The sequence below is a fragment of the Solea senegalensis genome, linkage group LG21 (genome assembly GCF_019176455.1).
Source record: "Solea senegalensis isolate Sse05_10M linkage group LG21, IFAPA_SoseM_1, whole genome shotgun sequence".
In the NCBI taxonomy this organism is placed as follows: Eukaryota; Metazoa; Chordata; class Actinopteri; order Pleuronectiformes; family Soleidae; genus Solea; species Solea senegalensis.
The window spans coordinates 11,190,044-11,209,981 of record NC_058040.1 but is presented as its reverse complement, the minus strand read 5'-3'; the positions used below and the strand labels follow the sequence as shown (position 1 = coordinate 11,209,981).

At 40.2% G+C, this 19,938-nt stretch overlaps 1 protein-coding gene across 2 annotated transcripts; it reads right to left on the bottom strand.

Moving 5' to 3' along the window:
* Positions 1-67: 67 nt before the first annotated feature.
* Positions 68-19,453, bottom strand: dgcr2 (DiGeorge syndrome critical region gene 2). 2 transcript variants are annotated; one of them, XM_044012261.1, is made up of 11 exons: positions 19,034-19,453; positions 13,583-13,615; positions 12,485-12,607; positions 8,190-8,285; positions 7,892-8,102; positions 6,329-6,405; positions 6,053-6,235; positions 5,737-5,940; positions 4,624-4,776; positions 4,297-4,533; positions 68-3,172 (listed from the first exon to the last, which is right to left on the bottom strand). In XM_044012261.1, the coding sequence occupies exons 1-11, from the start codon at positions 19,113-19,115 to the stop codon at positions 2,940-2,942; spliced, it is 1,632 nt and encodes a 543-aa protein (XP_043868196.1). In that variant the 5' UTR covers positions 19,116-19,453; the 3' UTR covers positions 68-2,939. The 2 variants fall into 2 exon arrangements, with proteins under 2 accessions (XP_043868196.1, XP_043868197.1); XM_044012262.1 differs by lacking the exon at positions 13,583-13,615 and having other exon boundaries at positions 19,034-19,452.
* Between the last annotated feature and the right edge of the window lie 485 nt (positions 19,454-19,938).

Genomic DNA, 19,938 nt, shown 5'->3' with positions numbered 1-19,938 from the left:
GACAGTCGATGTTAAAAAGAGCAGGGAAATCCATTCAGAAAAAAACAAACATTAAAATGATCTTGAATGAGAGTTTAGCTCCTTTTATTGAACAAAGTTCAAAATAAAACATTGCACTTTCTATGCTTAAATGGTTCAATTTGGCGCGGTGGCAGTTGATTATAGACGGATGACTTCATCGACTGCTTTGAGAATAGATTAACTGGATTGAATGTGGTTTTAAGAGTTCTGTAATTCTGCGTTTAAAGATTTAATCTTATCTTTAAACGGTGAATGGAATCTCTCTGTGGTTTGTCGGCGAAAAACAGAAGACCTTTGACGTCGTCCTTCTGGGGTTTTGGAAACACCGATTGACATTTTAGGAATAAAACAACAGTAAATAAAAAAATAACATGGTTAAAATGTGAAGAAGTTGAAATAATATAGTCATTAACAGAGTATTTTGAGTGAGTGCAGTATAACTTTAGTTTTCATTTTTTCCACATGAAATAATCAGAAAATGGGGAGGGGGGAAGGGACTTTCTTGACTTTCACACGTAAGAATGAAGAAGTTATCCTTCTTCTCCCACGTCTGATAAATTTAATCCCAGTCTGGACTGAGCAGCTCAGTGTGGAGTGTTGCGTCTCCCCCGTTCAGTCACAGATGATGTGACTCTGTCACCACTCGGCCCGTGTGAAACAAAGCCTCTTTTCTCTGCGGGGTGCGACAACGCTCTTCAGCGAGTATCACTGTATCCACCTGCCGCGTCATGAGTCATAACTCGTGAGGTGTGCAAGCGCTATATCCACTTTCTTTAAATGATTCCACTCTTTTAAAGACTGTGGATTGGATTTATTCCGACGACCTCTATCCCACTGTCTGGGGGGGATTTCCCCTGCGTTTCACCTTAATCCTCTTGTGACATTTGGCCGCTTAAGTTTCCTCGGCTTAGTCAAGGGAGTCACAGAGGACTGAATGCTGAATGTCACGACGATCGCCGACGTGTAACACAGAGTTCAGCGTGTGTTCGCAGCCAGTGACGCACGAGTCGTCCTTCATGGTGCAATTTATTTGGCATTTGATTAGATGTACATCTACCTCAGAGAAAAAAAACACAGCCCCCACCTCCCCCCCTGCAAATGCAGCATTTTGTCAAATTTAAAGGCTAGCAGGGGGAGAAACATAAAGACAATAAAATGTAGTATTTGTTGTATTATACATGAAAACAACTCAAATTAGACCTCACACCGCCGTAGTGTTGCACAGAATCTACAGTGTAAATGCTGCTGTTTGGGTCGTAGTGGGGGAGGGGGAGGTTTTTAGACGTATACGCAGGTTTTAAACTATATAGTAGAGTCTGTACAGGACACGCTGTTGTGCTCAAAATATTTCCACCGAAAGAAATAAATTAAAAAAAAAAGAAGAGAAAAAAACCCAAAAAAACTTTCAGCATGCCAGAGCATAAAAACATGCACAGCAGGTCCAACAAAACATCACAGAAATAAAAAAACTTCGTTTCATAAGAAAAGGAAAAAAAACAAACAAAAAAAAAACAACCACAAGAATAGCAGTCGACCACCTCTGATACACATGCGTGGAACCTTTCTACAGTTAATGAAGATTTTGTTTGAAGAATAATCCACTGTGGATTGTCATTATACCAAAAAACAGAGGGACACATAAGCCTCAGCGCCAAAACATAATAAAGTTTTATCGAGTACAATCACACATCACGTGCACAGTCGTCCCTCACACACATTTTACAAGTGGATGCTGGTGGCTGTGGGTCAATTCTGTAAAAAAAAAAAAGAAGAAAATTCATCCTTGAGTGAGTCAAACGATTGTCATCATTACAGGAAGTTTTAACACTTCTCTTTTGAGACCCATCAACACCAGAGACAGAAAAGTTATTACGACATTATTCTCATCAGCAGCTGGAAACGTCCTCAGTAAACGGAGAAAAATGACCACACGCGCGCACGCACACAGACACACACACACACACACAGACACACACAGAGAGGGAAAAACCAAACGGACAAAAGAAAATCCAACAAAAAACGATCTAATCAAGGGAGAAGCTTTCTCTGCGGAGAGTTGATGAGGTAACAACGAGAACATCTGCGTTGATTTAACTTAATGAATTTCATCGTTGTCCTCAAAATCTTCACACTCGCACTTGAAAAGCTTTTCGGATCAGGCTGTTTCTACACGGCAACAACACAACCAAAGATCTCAGCCTCCACTCCTCAAAAAAAAACAAAAACCAACAAAACACACAATATCAAATTCAGTATCCATCAGTACCACAACATTCACTGATACGCAAAATCTTGTGTCAGCTTTACCTCATAGAAAAAAATCGGAGGAAACTAAATCGTACCTTCTTCACGAGATTAAAACCTCCGAACTACAAAATGCGGCTTTGCTGAAAATATGTATCATAAACGTGGAAGACGGCGTCAGGTATGAGACTAATGACAAACAAGGATTGTTCGGGGACATGCTGCGATCTGATGAGAACATTGCAGGTCAACGACAGAATGTTGCAAACAACGAGGAAGGAGGAACAAAAGCTGGCGTCACGGTCTTTTTTTTTTTGTTTCTTTTCTCTTATTTTTGTTGCTTTGTGCTGGACTGAAACAAACAAGTATTACAAACTTGACTGGCACGGTCCTGAGGGGGCTTATTTACATCAGGGCGTTCTTGACCAATCTTGGCCAACTGAGATGTTTCAAAAAGCTTTGCTCAGTCTACACAGAAAGTCAAAGTTGCAGCTTTCTCTGCTTGAATGTAGTGTTCTTCTCCGTCTTCTTCTCTGCTCTCACTGCACAGTCTTCAGAGAGAGGAAATCCATCCAGAAACCGGGGGCTGCTCCGTCCTCTCACACGTCTGTACTAACAGCAGGTAATGTCCGGGTGCAGCTCCCCACCGTCCGTCCGTCCGTCCGTCCACAGTCCTATACCACCGTGCTGAGGGAGGTGCAGTCTGCGGGCATGGAGGCGGGGACGTGGCCGTCTGTCGGCGTGTCTGGCCCCACCAGGAGGGTGCTGCTGTCAATGGAGTCCTCCCTCTCCTGTGTGGGTGGAGCCGAGCCGGGCATGGAGCAGGACATGTTGGGGATATCGGTCTGGAGTCGGTCCACCATGACGTTCATTGGGCCGGGCACCATAGAAACCCCAGCGTGATGTCCTGAAGGTAACGACAGGTAGAAGAAACCAGAGAAAACAAATACATCGATAAGTGAAAACCACAGTCGATCTAAACACACGTGAAACAATTAGTCTTCAAACTCTCTGCTTGACTTAAAGCTGCAGAGAGTAACTGTTGATGATGCTTAATCAGCGCTGTGAGAACTTGTGTGACAGGTTTAAATCTAAAAGACATTTGTTTCTATTTTTTTTGTTACGCACTTTAGCTAGCCAATTCAAACGGTGGCTCGCGGGCCACATGTGGCCAAAAGCAACCTCTTCAATGAGGAAAAACTAGACAAACACTTTGCCTACATTCCTACATAATTTCCCACAGTAGCACTGACCACACGTGGGTCATGTGTGACAAATATTTATCTTCATTCAGAGAAACTAATGCTGTTGCATGATTCATTTTTGAACTCATTTATTTTAAAGCTTAAAGGGAAACAACTGTGATTTCATGCACTTTACGGTTTACAAAGGACAGAATGAGCAAAGTATTTTTATTTCAAAGTGAAGAACATTATTGCTACGACCTCAGATTCTGTTCACGTAAAGTTATTTTATATTTGTTATAGGCCTTTCAAGCATTTGCGCCCATTTTAAATTTTAAATTCAGTTCATAAAATGTGGCCCAGCCTAGAGTTTGTAATTGAACAGCCCTGCACTGTAGCTTTAATGTTTAATCTTCATGTTACTGTTGTGTTTCCTTACTTCTCAAGTCCAAATAATATGGCAGAACTCATTAAGACAAGGCAAAATGAGAATAAAATGATATTTTTACACCCCCTGTAAGCTGTGTCCACAAATCCAGAGTATTTATTACGATTACAATATTTACAATTAAAAAAAATATCTGTTCATAAATAATAATTCTCAGTAATCTCAATGACGACAGGTAGTTTAATAACTATTGATTTTTCATAAATATGATATCCAAAAATATAAGTATTAAATCACTCCTCATTAAAAAGGTATCTTCCCGTCTAGCTACATACTGAATCGTCCCCTAAGGGAGAAATGAAAACCACTGTTCTTTTCTGTACATAATGAAATGCATGAATAATAATGAGATGCACGAATAATAATGAAATGCATGAATAGTAATAAGACTGCGCCAACCCAGATCAACGTAGAGGAGGCTGTCGGGGTTGATGGAGGCCTCGTATGGAGGTGGAGGGTCGTCAGGATGCTGGATGTCCGGGTATTTGTAGGCTGCGTACGGCGGCGGAGGCTCCTGGAAATGAAACGCGCCTCCTTCTCCGTCGTCAGAGAGATGCAGGGGAGTGAGGCCGGTGCCGAAGGCGTCCGGGCCGTAGTCGAAGCCCGGGACTCGTCGTCCGAGGTTAAAGTGATGCACTGAAGTCAGACAGACACAGAGGGGATATGTTATCATCTGAAACATTTAAAAACATCTAAGTTCTTCAAACTTGATGAATCAATACTCACGGTTTCCTCCGATCAGCGTTTCAATGCGTTCACGCCTCCGCTGACGCAGCCTGTGCACCATGAAGAGCAGCAGAGAGAGGATGAGGAACGACGAGATGCAGCTGACAATCAGTCTCATCCCACTGGCCATGGAGTCAAACAGACTGTTTCCATCTGAGGGAATAAAACACTAAACATCAGTACTTCTTTTAAAGGCTCATTGGTTTAAAATGACCTGCTGATTCTCACACTCTGCATTCTGTTCAAAGTGAAACAAACGCACTCACTACTATTTTGTTTCATTCTGCACATGAGCTGAGTTAATGAGCTGAGTTAACGAGCGGATTACATCTTTTACTTTTAAGCCCCCGTTAAAAACTGCAAAAATAAATAGTTTGGAATTTATGTGGAAAAACACCTTCAAAATACGCATTTCACACATCTGTGAATCTCCTTACTCCATATTCAACTAACCAATAAATGCTGGCAAAAACATTGACAATAATCTCACTGAAGTACCGACATAAGTGAAGACTGCTCATCACGTACTCGCACGATTCCAAACTCTATTTAACAGACACTGGATCATTTCCTATGAGTTAATGACTGTATTTTATCAACTAGAGAAAAAACAGCCAAACAAAACTGGCAAAATAAACACATAAAATAATAATAATAGTACTACATTTTATTTATAGGTTTAGGTTTATAGGTTATGCCTTTCAACACTCAATGACACCAAACAATGAATAAAGAAAAGTACAAAACAAACAATAAAAAAAACGTAAAAAAACACAGAGAGAAAGCAACCTGATGAGTCTGGATTTAAAGAGTGGAAGTGAAGTTGAGTGGCTGAAAGCTCTGCTCCACATGGTGGTAATAAAAGATAATACTATATAATTATCAGTAGTATAGCTTCACTTATTTCTGAACATTGACGTCGACCGTAGAAAAACCCTCATTACTTTAGCTCTACTTGAGAGTGTAAGAATCAATATCAAACCCTGACATAAAAATGCCATTAAGCTACATTTCAAGAATGAAAACTAATGATTAAATCATGAGAAAATATTCAGCTAAAGTGGAAAAAGGCCCTCTCATCAGTGTGATGTATCAGTAGGGGGGCAGCAGTACCTGGGTCCAGGCAGGTGAACTTGCAGCACTCCTTTGGGTCCTTGCGGAAATGCTGACAGCCCTGCGGCCGCTCGCACAGAGCTGCCACGCACATCTCGGGTTCGCCGTCGTGACACGTGCAGCTCAGACACGGGTCGTCGCCCTTGGGAGTGAAGTAGTAGCCCTCGTTTACGACGTTGTCCTTGATATCCACACACGTTTGCCCTGTGAGGGAGAAACAACATTAAGACAAAGCCAAAAAAAAAAAAAATCACAACAGAAATGTGTTACTTTTTTTTTTTTTTCCATCAGATTCAAAGACATAATAAACACGTACTCCTCTTGCAGAGGAAGGGGAACTTTTTGTAGCAGTTCTCGGCGTGCCAACTGTGCAGGCCTCGTTCATTCATGCTTTTGATCTGAAAGCGCTGCAGCTGGGCACAGAAGACGTTGTCCTGGGATGGAGACGTCTCCCCAATACTGGTCAGACCCTCTGGTGGTAGAAACACCTGCATCGATCCTGTTGAAAGACACAACACCGTACGTTTTAAGGAACAAAAATGATCGCGTAGTTGCTTTTTTTTTTTAAAGGAAAGAATTATGTCTTAAATACCTTTGTATGCAACCTCCCAGCGGCCCTCCAGAGTGTGGTTCTGATTGGTGATGACATATTGGTAACCGACCCAAAACCTTGAAATTAAACAAAAAAAGGGGAGGTTAACAGTGGGAAAATTCTGTCAAACTCTTTCAGGGTTTGCACATCAATCAATTTAAGGTGATTCAGTTGCCCCGACTTGCCACTAGATGGCCTACTAACAATAATGGAATACTTCTCTTCAGAACAGGCTGATACACTTCATGCAAATCAAAAAGGTCAACAAAAGGTGACGTTCAAGTTGTAAAAGGAGACTAGCAACTTGTTTTTTTTTTAAGGTTTTAAGTTTCCTCTTTTGTAATAACAAAAGCGAAAAGTAGAGATTCAAGCAAACGTGTTCAGGCAGTTATTTACTTTGTAGTAACAAGACAAATTGAAGGACAACAAAGTGGAAGGTAGAGGTTTGACAAGAGGAGAAGTGCTTTTTTTTCCTACAGCACATTTTCTCACAGAAACTAAAAAGCAAAAAAAATATATAATTACAGTGTTACGACTGAAACAATTTTATTAGGTTCTATAAAAGTGATAAATGGCTGAAAATTCCAATTTATCAGTTTGAAAAGTTCAGCTCCATCTGGAATTTTTGGCAGGCTCGGGAGTGTTTTCACATCTCTGACTTTCAGTGCGGTTTAATCACTTTCTGGCTTGTGTTCTGCTCTTGGTGTGATTTGTTTGGGCAGGTGTGAACGCGGTAGTGTCACGCTGGCGCAGACCAAAACAATCACACCGAGATCCTTCAGAGGAAGTGGACTCACTTCGCCCCGTGTGATCTCCAGAAACTTTGGAGCTGCCGGTGGGAACGTGATCCAATAACTATACGACCCAACAACAAAAGGTGCATTCGGCGAGATTGAGATAAATGGCTTCTGTAGTCAGAGCCGTGCTGGGATGCAACAGACCATACTAACTAAGGCATGAAGTGCACTAATACACTGTCTTAAGTGCTAGGGCTCCGAGCGTTTTCACCCAGCACTGAGACGTGTGCCTTTGAATTTTTGCCACTATGCAAGAGCAGAGCACACAATGGATGCGCCTCAAAGGAAAACTGGCCAAGTAGATTTGTGATAATAAGCAGCTGTATAGACCAGAGTCACGTGGTTCACAGAGGAAGCTGTGTCAAACACTTTGAGATGCACAGACTTCCCACTTCCCAAGTCTCATTTTAATATTTTAATGTAGCTTATTAGTGTAGCAACTAGTGTACACATTGGCAGATGTTACCTCACTGACTTCCTTATCCAGACTAGTTTCTTTGAATGCGGCGTTGCAGTGTCAAACATGTTGTTTTAAATCTCGACATCTCACGTCGACCATAGAAGTCTTTGCGGCAGCTTCTAATGCTGTAGCATCGGTCGAGGTCTGCACTGAGGTGCCTTGTGTGAGTATAAATGAGGCTTCAGGGGAGTTGATATTGTAATGTGGTTTGTACTAGTGTATTTTGGTTTGCCTGGATTCATCTACAGGTGTGAAAACCATCACAGACGAATGCCACACATCGCAAACAAGACGGTAAACACTCACTTGCACTGCTCTCTGTGCTCACACACCGAATCGTCAAAGTCCACCTCGATCTTCAGTATGAACTGCAGCTCCTCGTTGGTCACGAACGTAGCCAGCGAGCCGTTGACTCGCTGACAGGTGTCCACGGCCTGCCAGTAGTTCTCATTCCTCAGGTAGACTTTGTAACAGCTGGCCGTCTTCTCGTAGTGATGCCACCCACTGGGGCATTTCTCTGTGGACGAATCAGGGACACTTTAGCATCACGGTTGACAAGAGCTTGGTACACGGTCATAAAGACTACAAAAACAAAAGGGCGTACTTGAGATGCTGCTGAGGCGAACAGGAGGATCCACGGCGATGACATCTTCCACCTGGTCATATCCGTTACCGAAGCGAAACCTCTCCTCTTTTATAGCTGCAAGAGAATGAGTCAAAGTTAACAAAAGGTGGATGAATTTTTTTTTCTCTGTAGCAGTGCACATATTGGTTTGTGTTGTGTAACCTGCAACAAGGGTGTGATGCAACAATTCAAGGTAAAGCTTTTATATTTGTCAGACAGTGAAACCATCAGCGGTGCTTTTTTTCCCCAGATGTGCCTGGAAATGACTCATTTTAAATGATGTTGGTGGAAAGGAGACACAATTTGCACTGCATCCATGCAGTTTCTCCTGTGTCGTCTCCTCCTCCTGCTGCTTCGTGTATTACATGCTTCTGATCAGCGTTTCCTCTTTTGCTTTTGGTTCGCAGCTTATAACGGGAATCGGAGCCTCGGAAATGAAGGGAAGCAGAATACAAACTCAAGGAAGATAAAAGTGGAACCAAAGCCTTGTGTTGTTTTGATTATGATCAGGACTTCACAGTACTTCAGATCTTTAACTTAAAATATGTTAAATGCATTAGACATTAGACATCACTGCCAACAGACAGACTTATCAAATAACACTGGACAACTGTTGCATTAAAATCACAAAAAACAACAGAGCTGCAAATAACTCACTATTAAATGGCAAGCAATGGCAAGCAATGAGAAGCAGAGGATTGAGGATTACCTGAGAACTGAAGGAGCAAGCTTTAATGGAGCTAAAATAAACATGTTTGTCTGTTGCATTTAATTGTGCAACACAGTGCAATTACAACATAACCGTTTTATATCTGAAATGGTCTCGTTTCTGTAACTATTTGTACTTTCTATCCTGCTTGAACAGATACTCCCTGGAAGAAGAATTCTTTTATCTCAATGGGAACCTTCCTGGCTAAATAAACAATACATAAATAAAGAAAAACAACAGTGTCCACAATGGTCAGAATGAATGACAGCAATACTTCTGTTATTTACTGAATCAGTTGTTTCAGTTCTCAAACAAATACATAACTCAACATTATAGGTCGTAGAAATCGATTAAAAATGTCAAATAACTACTTTCATACCTCTTTTTCTCTCATCAAACAATTAATTCCTCATTTTCTATGTTTTTTTATATGATGACACCAAGTATACACTTTGCATTAATCTGACCACATCGTGTCTCAGGTTATGTGCAGTGTGGTTTACCTTTGTGCAGCTTGAAATGTGTCTTTTTTTTTTAAACAGTTGGATATTTTTAAAGTAGTTTCCTTTTTTCAGTTTTCTGTATTGTAATGACTAGACATGGCTGAACAGTGTCTGCAGGTATTTACTTTCATCTGGCTGGAATTAAGGATTACTGCACCTAACCATATTATTCAACAAAGCTAATCCCAAAGCAGGGACATTGATTTTACTGTGTGATTCAGCACGGACACTGCTCACTGAGGCATGTGTGAACACTGAGGCTTAAGGTTTTTTCTTTTTCAGCAGATAATAATCAGCACATTTGCTTCTGAACATAAACAATATTACTACACACGTTTGCACTATTTGACTGATTTTATTTGTTAATAAACAAAGAAACATTTCTGCAAAAGAATTCAGCGCTGCCGGCGAGATATTAACAGACAATTCCTGCTTTTATTTTCCGTTTGATTAATGGGTCTGGGGTTAAAACCTCAGTCAGTAGACGGTGTTGTCAGCAGGCACAACCACTGGTGTATGGAGGTCACATGCTGTACTCAATCCTTCCAATAATTCCCATTATACGGTCAGAGCTGGGGACAAGGTCTCTTTGGATTTAGCAGCAAACAATAGGATTTCAGTCAAAAGGCTTAGCACTGCATTATCTATGCACTGCTCAAGAGATCAAGAAACAGTAAACAAAAACACAGATACGTGTGTCGCCACTAAAAAAGAAAATCAAAGCACCTCCGTCCACCATCTGACACTGTCAGTCCACAGCAGCTAATCTTGCTCTGTGATTAACCGTGGTGGATTAGGTGGACTGTGTCCTACCTGCAGACAACAATCTGTGAAACTAAATCAGCTGGACTGAACAAACCATGATGTAACTCTACTGTCCTGTGGTTCAGGGTCTGGTTGCAACAAGTGGACTTAAGCGAGGTCAGAAATATGGTCCAATGTGCAAGAGTTAGTGACATCCAACAGTGCTACACAAGCCAGGTTACTACGGTGGCCTTTACCCACCGAAAAGGGCGTCTTTCTTTTTTAGTTTATGTGTTTAAACTAAAAAGAAGAAACGGTTTAGGCTTTCTCATCAAAACACAAAGCACACACACTCCAGCTGGATTGTCCAGTGTGGCCATTCCTTCAGTACAAAAAATGGATAGCGTTTAAACTCGGGCTGCAACAACGATTATTTTGATCATCGATTAGTCTGTCAATCATTTCTCGATTAATCGAGTACTTGAAAAAGTTGAAAAAGGTTGATCAGTGTTTGTCAAAACCTGGAGATGATGACCTCAAATGTCTTGTTTTGTCCACAAATCAAAATGATTGAAAACATGTTTAAATTAGTGAAAAAAACACTCAAATCAATTCATCGATTATCAAAATGATCGACAATTAATTTATTATTAAATCGAGTAATCATTGGAGCCCGAGTATAAACCCTACGAAATGTTATGTGCCAGACCTTTAAGCTACACCAGATGTGACTTGAATCCAACATTATCTTTATGACAGTCGGGCCACCTTGGCTGTAATCAAGGACAGCAGTAAACCCAGTCTGGAGCAGGAGTTATACTTTTATTTGTCATCACTGTCTTATGTTTAACTGAGAGTACGACAGAAGGAAATATGAAGAAAAGTAGAGCACAATAACATTACATATTACTGCATTGTCACTGAACACCAACTGTCTGCTTGTAGCAAATGAACGGTATAGGTATACTACACATGCGTATAATATAACACAGGTCGTATTAAAGATAACATGTATCAAGGATGCACAGAAGTGTTTTTCCTTAGATCAGGTAGATTATAATTGTAAATATTAATGTCAGTTCATGGTTGAAATTATCAATTTATTAATGTCAATCACATGGCTGTAATACCAATGTAATACCAAATACTCAAAGCCAAAGTTATATTTTTGTAAATGAAATTGAATTGTTCCTTTAACACAGACCACAGTTAACATGGCAAGATCTGTTCATTCGCTGTTGGATCAACTGAATTTCCAGAGCTATTTTGGCTTTCTCTAACTCCAGCTTCTGTTTCTCCAGCTCCAGCTTTTCACGCTCCACCTGTAGTTTCTGCGTTTCAGCTTCCGCTCTAACTATCTGCTTCAGAAGGAGCAGCTGCTGCAGGTGATCAACTCTCATCCACTTTGCTTGTGGGACTTTGCTGTTGGGTGGAGCGGTTTGTGGAGGACGAGGGGTGACATCAGTCTAGTCTGCAATAATATAGTGAACTGATTAAATCTGGCCTGTACTGTCATAATATTAGAATGTTTGTAAGCCCTATCAGTGAGCTGACTAAATGTCGGATTATTTAGTTCTTGTTAGGGTGCACAAGTAAATAAATTGTAATTGAAATTCACACATTCATCTCCTCCCTCTCTTCCAGAGGTTTCTCTGTACCACGTTCCCATTGACCAAAACCATCAAAGTCCATGTATAGTGTTAAAAATATCACTCCTGACTTTGTAACCTCACAGGAAAATGTGCTAGTAACACCTTACCAAATGTGAGTGAATTAAACACACTACCACACTACAGCATTGTGGTTCCTCATTGTTTGTACAGAATATTAACGTAAACACTCCAGTGATGTATAGAGAAGCGACATTTTTTTCTATTTTTGGTGGTAGTTTAACGACATATCGCACAAAAAATAGAGAGCTAGTTTAGCAGCAGTCCTCCACCCCTTTTATCAGCGGCAGCTGCAGCCTCACAGCAGGAGTCTGCATTTCCACATCTTAAAGAATGTTCGATAAAGTGTCAGAGCTTTTCTGTGTGTTTTCACATCCAGGTAAGACTCATTTGTGGGACAAAGACATCTCAGTTAGCGAGTATAGCAAAGGCAGTAGTGTGGGAGCAGTTGACTCACAAGTGAACGGGAGACCACAGTTAAAGTTTCCTTGGTCTGTGATGTGTTGGTGAAGCATCTTTAGTCACACATGCCTATCACGTGGTTGCTTGTACTCACAGGTGAAGAATGGAGAATTGGGCCAAATGATGCTAAATGAATTAGGCTAAACAGAGGTTAGACATTAAAGGGTACAAGTAAATGACACTCACAGGGACAGTCCATCTCGTCACTCTTGTCCTCACATGCTGTCCAGCCATCACACTGCCAGGACATGGGGATACATTGCATCTTCCCACTGCGGCAGGCAAACTGCCCGGGGCTGCAGCGCTGCTCTGAAATACAAGAAAAGGAAAACTTGTGTCCCGTCAAAACTACAAGTGACTGTGGACATTCTTTTTCCCCCAAACAAGACAAATCAAACATTGTATAAGTCAGAGTTCAACCAAGGGACAAAAACTGGACAACTTGAGCTTTCACTGCAGTTAATAAAATATGAGATGTTAGATGATGATGGGAGTGAACATTTACAATGTGGAATAACTGAATAAACTGTTCTTACTGATAGTGACCAGGTAGACATTAAGAAAACATAGGTCAAATAAGACCTATATGGGCAGTGAATGTAAAAAAAATCCAGAAAGAAAATCCAAAGCAGCTGTTGACCAGGTTGGTCTAGTTAAGTCCAGAAATGTGAAACCACTAAAATAACTTTTTTTGTGTGCATGCAATTTCGATTGTGCCCAAGTAATTCAATATATTCCATTAAATCAGACCACTGAGGAAAGCAAGTCTTTAAATAACACTTTGGCTATAAAGGAAACTGTTAAGTGTCAGACCTACAGTACATATACATACACCACAGTGACAGGGTTATTGACTGAGTTTATGCTGAGAGGGTCTCCATGCTGATGTGACGCCTCTGTGTCAGAGGTCACTCTCTTGAACCTTTTTCCATGTGATGAATGGACCAACAAAAAAAGTTGGGGTGACAGTGTTGTTCACAGAACAGGAGATCATGTACCAAAAAAAAACTAATACTACTACTTTGAAAATAAGACTTTTTTCCTAACAGAGTTAGCAATTGGTAAGTCAGAGTCAGATCTTCTCCACAAAGAACTGTCATACTTGCAAATACCAAGAAATTAAGATGATAAAAAAATCTCAGATGAGACTGCAGGACATTCTCAATTTCCATCTCAAGAGCTATATAGACAAAGGAAACTCCAACTGAATAAGCTGCTGCTGCTGATTTATTCCAACAAAAACACCTAACAGTTACTACACTCAAAGACATACTGCTTGCTTACCTGACAATAATCTTGCCAGAGCTAGCCGCGGACCTGAAACAAATAAAAACAATAGTGTGACTATTCTGTCAAATTGGAATTTTTAAACTTCCCTTGTCTATATGCAATTTGTCTGCTCTTACAAAACCACTTACTGATATACTGTTTTTACTGTCAGCATTTGTCAGTGACAGGCAGCTTCCTCAATTACAGTTTGACCAGTTGTGTGTACATTAGACCATCTGTTCTTGTACAGGTGGCTATGTGTACCTACAGTGGAGCTGGACCACCCAGTTATCTGGCCAATATGGCTACACTATTTTTACTATGAAAAGAAGCCCGGGGCTATTTAAAGACACTCTCTTTCGTTTCACCTTTGAACCAGTCACCTCAGCTGGCGTTAAACACAAACAACTTTGATGAAACCCATAGAACAAGGTCACGACACACTCATTAAATTAGCCTGCGGATCTATAATTTACTTGGAATATTGCAATGATGTCAATTTGTGCTGAATACTATTTGTCGTCATTTTGTTATACTGGCATAAATCCATGCCATCGTTCACTATAAGTCAACATATCCTTTACATCAAAGCCCAAATTGTCTGTACTCTGCTGAAGGTTGTTTTAAAGCCATTAAAACACAATACACGTTGCACTGTTTTAGTTGACTAAGTGGATTGAGAATCATTACAGATGGCTCTCTGTCCTGGGACTTCATTGAGTCTGGATGTGTGCCAGGTTGAAAGACCATTAGAGACCATGTATTCCAAATGCATTAGCGACGACGTGTTAGTTAATAATTGAGATTTCAAGAGAAAAAGAATGTATGTTATATGGCTTGACTAGGTTTAAATATTTGTGTCTTTAACAATTCAATAAGTAATTTTCCTTGACTCTGCATGGCTGCTGTGTTATCCAACCAATCCTCTGACGGCTGAAGATTTTTCCCAGTACACACTGCTTTTGCTTTGCTATTTGTTAGTTTACTCAATCATAAAAAGTCTTATCGACATGAGCTCATGACTGGGGAAAAAAAATGCCTCATGTTTCCATCTGAGCAGAGTTTGAATAACAACTCACTGCCTGCAGCCCACACAAATCAGTATTCATGTGTTCAGTGCTTCACGGATAAAAGCTGCTGCTGGAAATTCCACAAGAGGAGAATTCATTCAGAGATCGGTATCCTCCTGCTTTAGATTATCAGATGTTACAAGTTAGAAGTGCAACTTGGGCATCGCCACTTTACAATGGTCTATAGCTAGAACAGCGTTAATTTGATCTTTGCTTAGTTTCCTGATTGATAAAAAAAAGTGTCTGAACTGGCTGTAATATATACACAGCTGCCAAATAAGCTCTACTTCCCTTATCTGTTAGGTAATGATTTAACCGCACATAATTCAATTGTGGCTATTAAGTTTAGTTTTGAAGACCACTGGGGTTTATGAACACATTGTTTTGCCCAAGAACACACTGCGATAAAACCAAGAACCACCCTTCCTTGTGAGCCAATCTGCACAATCAGGAGTGATTTAATTCTGAAATAAAGTGACACATACACCCACCTTTTTGCATTGCGTGACAGGTAAATTTCAACTTAAGGCCCGCGTAAATAGTTCATATAACTATGGGTTTGGAGAATCATGACACCGATACACCCATTATCTGTATCTGAGCATTTATTCACTGCAATAAATCTGCCAGGAAACCAGAGCATTAACAAATTCAAACTGCTGTCAAATTTCACAATTCTGGCTTTTCACAATAGATTGGGAAAAATAATGAGGGATGGGAAGTTAGCAACCATTGCTTATTTAGCCCGTTTCTCTCATAAGCTTTGGATTTTGTCAGAAATGAGTGAACACTGGCTTCCCTGAGGAAAGAGAGCCTCTGCATCTCTTACATAACCAACAGAAATAAAAAAACAAAGACAACAAAACTGCCCCAACTCAGTGCAAGGCCAGTTTTATATGTATATCTGTATATCCTTCAATATAACTAACGCTGTAGATTTCCGGTCTCTCATGATTCACCTCTTTTCTGAGGATCACCATTAAAAGCAGTGAGTGGGTACAGACATTCATGTCCATTTCATTATTCCACCTAAAACAACTTTATCTTTCATCTCTGTGTGGTTTTAAGCCATTTGGTTTGCAAAACATTTGCTGAATAGCCAAGGTGAAAACAATCACCTTTACTGTTTAAAGTGGCTTTCAAGAAGCTTTTCCTGTGTTGCAGAATATTCATGCAAGACCTGATATAACGCAGTTCATGTAAAGAGGTCTTGTTCTCAAGCTAGTGGTTTGCAGGAGATCAGTGTGTGTGGTGTCTCCCAGAGAAATTTGTGATCTTTGTGAAAATTCAATTACAGACAGGGGTTGATCGACTACTAAGAGGATTTTCCTTAGTGGAATAATTACATTTTACAAATTGTAATCAATTAGCTTGTGATTTTCTGCTATTTCAAACCAATCAGCTACTCAAAAGATACAAATTACATTATACTGCAAGTATAAAAATAACCTCTTTATTGAACAAGTGAGCATATTGTTGCTACGGATGGCACAATTCCACTTTTTTGTGTCTGATACAATTACCAATATCAGTCTGATAAAATAATTGTAGACCTTTTCTATGAAGCCGTTTCCTTTATTTCTGCCTCTAACAGGAAGAAATCAGTCATCTATACTTGTCATTAGAACAACATAACAGCATGTCCAAATATGATTTATTGAAACACACTTAATCAAGTAATCACAATAAGACTGGGAAATCTGGGAAATATCTAAAAGATTTTTCCAAATACAAAAGTCCTCTCCATTTGGGTCACAGTACATTAACTCCCAACTGTAGCTGCAATGTCATGTCCATGTAGTAACAGGTGAACAAAAACATCTGACTGGTTGTTGATTGAAAATGCCTGCCAAAAGTTAAACCACGGCCAATTTTTTTGTGCGGATTGCAAAAACAAACAGTGATGAGCCAGCTGCCAGTGGAACAGATGAGAGGCTCATTCCCACGTACAATGAACAAAGTTCAGCTGACTTGTTGATCAGATTTATGGCCACATAAACACAGAGGGGATGATTTCAGTCCTCGTAACAAGCATTAGATTTGCCTCACCAGAGGCTGCTGACTTTCTCTGGTTTGGAGATTATTTTAATGCGTTTAGTAGCATTGGCTGCATTGTGCCTTTACAAACTTATTTAGCTATTGCATAAAAGTAGGTCAGTCTGGCACAGGACTTTGAGAGTGTCCTGTATATGTGCAATATATGATCAGAACAATCTCAGTTTTACATTTGTCACATACGTTTGCAATATTGTACATTGAGCTATGACTTCCTTTACACATGAGCAAATCACTGAATCACATTACTTGCAAGGGAAACTGATTTCCTCTTTAAAAGTGGTTATGACTGTACTTAAAGATAAAATCACCTCTGGCGTTGCAGTGAACAATAAATATGATTAAAGTCTGATTCAGAAGCATTTGACAATTTAATGGCTTCTGGTCAGTATCCAAACCTGGTTGCATAAGATTGACAGCCTTTTACACTTCTTTAATAGCAACTTACAAATGTGACATTTAGGTAAACTGCAGAGCAGCAACCCAAGCAAGATACAACCTTGCATTTCCGTTTCTGTAACCTGCTGTGGAGCTAGAATGGAAACCATGTAATCCAGGTACAGGAAGACTGGAGTGCCAAATAAATTACTAATATAGACTACAAGATGCACCTTTATTATACCATCATATTCCGTAAGAGTGTAAAATGGTTCAAGCTTACTTGTATAAAAGGGACAAGTAACCATGCTCATACTTGCTCAAACACCTTTTATTGAATTTTGTTCCAAGAAAATGGATTATTCTTTTGCTGAATGTCTAATCCATTCGGGGATACAGTTTGAGAAGCTAGTACTTGATGTGCACCAGCATGCTCTGCAAAAACACACCCTCTCTATCAAAGCCTGTGCAAGAAAACAGGTCGTCTCATGCAGGAGCTCTGAGATGAAGGCCACGGCGTAGCCCAAACAACAAGCAGTGATTTCAATACAGATATCCACAAAACAAAACACAACCCAGGCCACTTCTCTATTCAAAATGAGATAACCTTCATTTCTAAACGAGTCAATCAAGTTACAGAAACAAAGGGCTTGAGCTTGATTTTAAACATGGGAGTAACAAACAATTTGCCCATGAGATAATAATAATTATTAGTTGTTAGTTGAGTCAGCACAAATGAATATAGATATATATATATAAAATTAAACAACCTCTGTGTACACATTAAGAAGTTGTAACCCATTTCCTGGATCAATGATATGATCATTAATGAGCTGATAGAGTCTTTCTAATCTCCACAATTGCAAGGATCACATGTTGAGGCCAAGAGTAGACCACAATGATAATAACGCATTAATCTTGTTGCCCTTTAAACGCAGAAAAGCAGCGGTTAGGTGAAATTAAAACGGACACTGTGTGTTTCTTTAAAATACGTGTTGCGTTAAGACAGAAATTACGTTGCACTGGTACAGTCCAAAGCCTTTTCCCATGAAATCATGGCAGTTATATTTAATCAGTCTGATGTGTTTCACTGTACAGCTTCAGCAGGGGTGAATGGGCTTAGTGATGCAGGAACTTGAAGCGTTAAGTCTTAACTGTGCATCAACATCAGATTTAGCTCTGTCGTTGTCAGTCCCAGCTATGGGGACATTGGCACAGACGCCTCCCTTATAAAAATGAGGAAGAGAAAATTGTAGTTGTTTATATTAGTAGACAATTTGAGCAATACCAGCAGAGAGGTGAACACTCTGGAACACTAACAGCTTTTTATTATACCACTGTTACACCACGATTTCTCTCATCTGTGCAATTATATCTGTACCAGTATAAATCTTTGCAATAATCACATACTAGTGTGCCCTGTGGTGTTGTGTATAAAACGTAAGTTTTAGTGATATTATAGTCCTAGTTTGTACGTGTCACTTCTGCGTTTTTGCAGCTGTAACAAGTGGGTACGTATTGTGCCTTTTTACTGTATATTGTTTCATTTCCTTAACTGGACTATGAGTCTGTAATTAAGTCTAAGTTGAATTTACATACAGAACAAGTAGTAATGGTCTGTTTTGGAAGGACTGGGTCGCGTTTAAGTGATTTTTTTTCTCACAATAATGTTGCTGTGTGGAATGTGTTGTGAAGTGGTTTAATGTCTGCCATTTAATGATTGCATTGTTGTTATTTTAGTTGACCTACTTAATAAATAAAAACAAATGACCGCGTCTGTGCTGATGCGCCGCCCGCCAACAGCATCACAGCAGCGGCTGAAAAAAACCACCAGAGTCCGTGGTTTACTCCGCAGGCCTCTGACCCTCCTCCCGCTCCTTGCTTTCAGCAGTAATCTGTTTATCCCACTTTCATACACCAGACCACGGTTAATATAAGCAAAGAATGAACCTGTGTGATTTACCTGTCCGTAGCGGGTCCGTTACAGTGAGGACGAAGAGAAGAGAGAAAAGGACGAAACTGCTGCTGTCAGCCTTTGGCAACATTTATCCTCCATTCATAGTAACTCCTCTATTCAGAAATTTAAAAAGATATACCGACGAACTGCACCGTCTACAACGATATACGCTTCAAACGGTTTCTACCCATGCCTTTGTGCACGCAAACCGACGGCTAACACAGAAGAAAACAGCGCGTGTGTGAAGCATAGTCGCCCCGCACGGTGAAAACAGTTTGCGTATGTGTTGTCCGAACGGCTAACGTTAGCTAAGTGGCTCCACTGTTATCGTCGTCCGTCCCCCTTCCGCTGCTCACTGTGGAGCCGCGCTGATCCAAGATGGCTGCGGCCTCCCATCACAACAATCCCAAACACGCAACACGCAGGCGACCAGCTGGAGAAGCTGCCAGCCTGGGCGGAGTTAAAGTCCGCTGTGACACACGACAACCAATGAGTGTGTGTGTGTGTGCCCTTTGGGATTATTGTGAGATGAATCAAACCCAAAATATCAACCTGGTTCCATGAGGCAGATACACGATGATTAGTTACACAGATTATTATTCTACATGACCATCACGCCAGATACAGAGGTTTTTTTTTACTCAAAGAAAAGCCAATTTGATTGATTTTCACTTTAAGAGTCGTTAAATTGAATTTCTCATATTCATTTGTGATCAGAGTTGTTGAGCAAAAACGCAGTTACATGCAGATTTACTTGTAAATTACACCAGTTTGACCTTGTATGATACATTGTAAGAACAAGCTGACCAGAAACTCAGTATTGGTCTGATACTGATAAAAAAATTAGACAAAACTGGTGTCATCTGTAAATCCCAAATATCACAAATCTGCTTTACTTTACACACACTGTG

Coding starts and splice junctions, on each gene's coding strand:
- dgcr2 (XM_044012261.1), bottom strand. CDS start 19,115: ATGTTGCCAAAGGCTGACAGCAGCAGTTTCGTCCTTTTCTCTCTTCTC. Junction 6,236..6,328: donor CTGGGAGGTTGCATACAAAG/GTATTTAAGACA, acceptor GTCTTTCAACAG/GATCGATGCAGGTGTTTCTA. Junction 5,941..6,052: donor CCCCTTCCTCTGCAAGAGGA/GTACGTGTTTAT, acceptor TCTCCCTCACAG/GGCAAACGTGTGTGGATATC.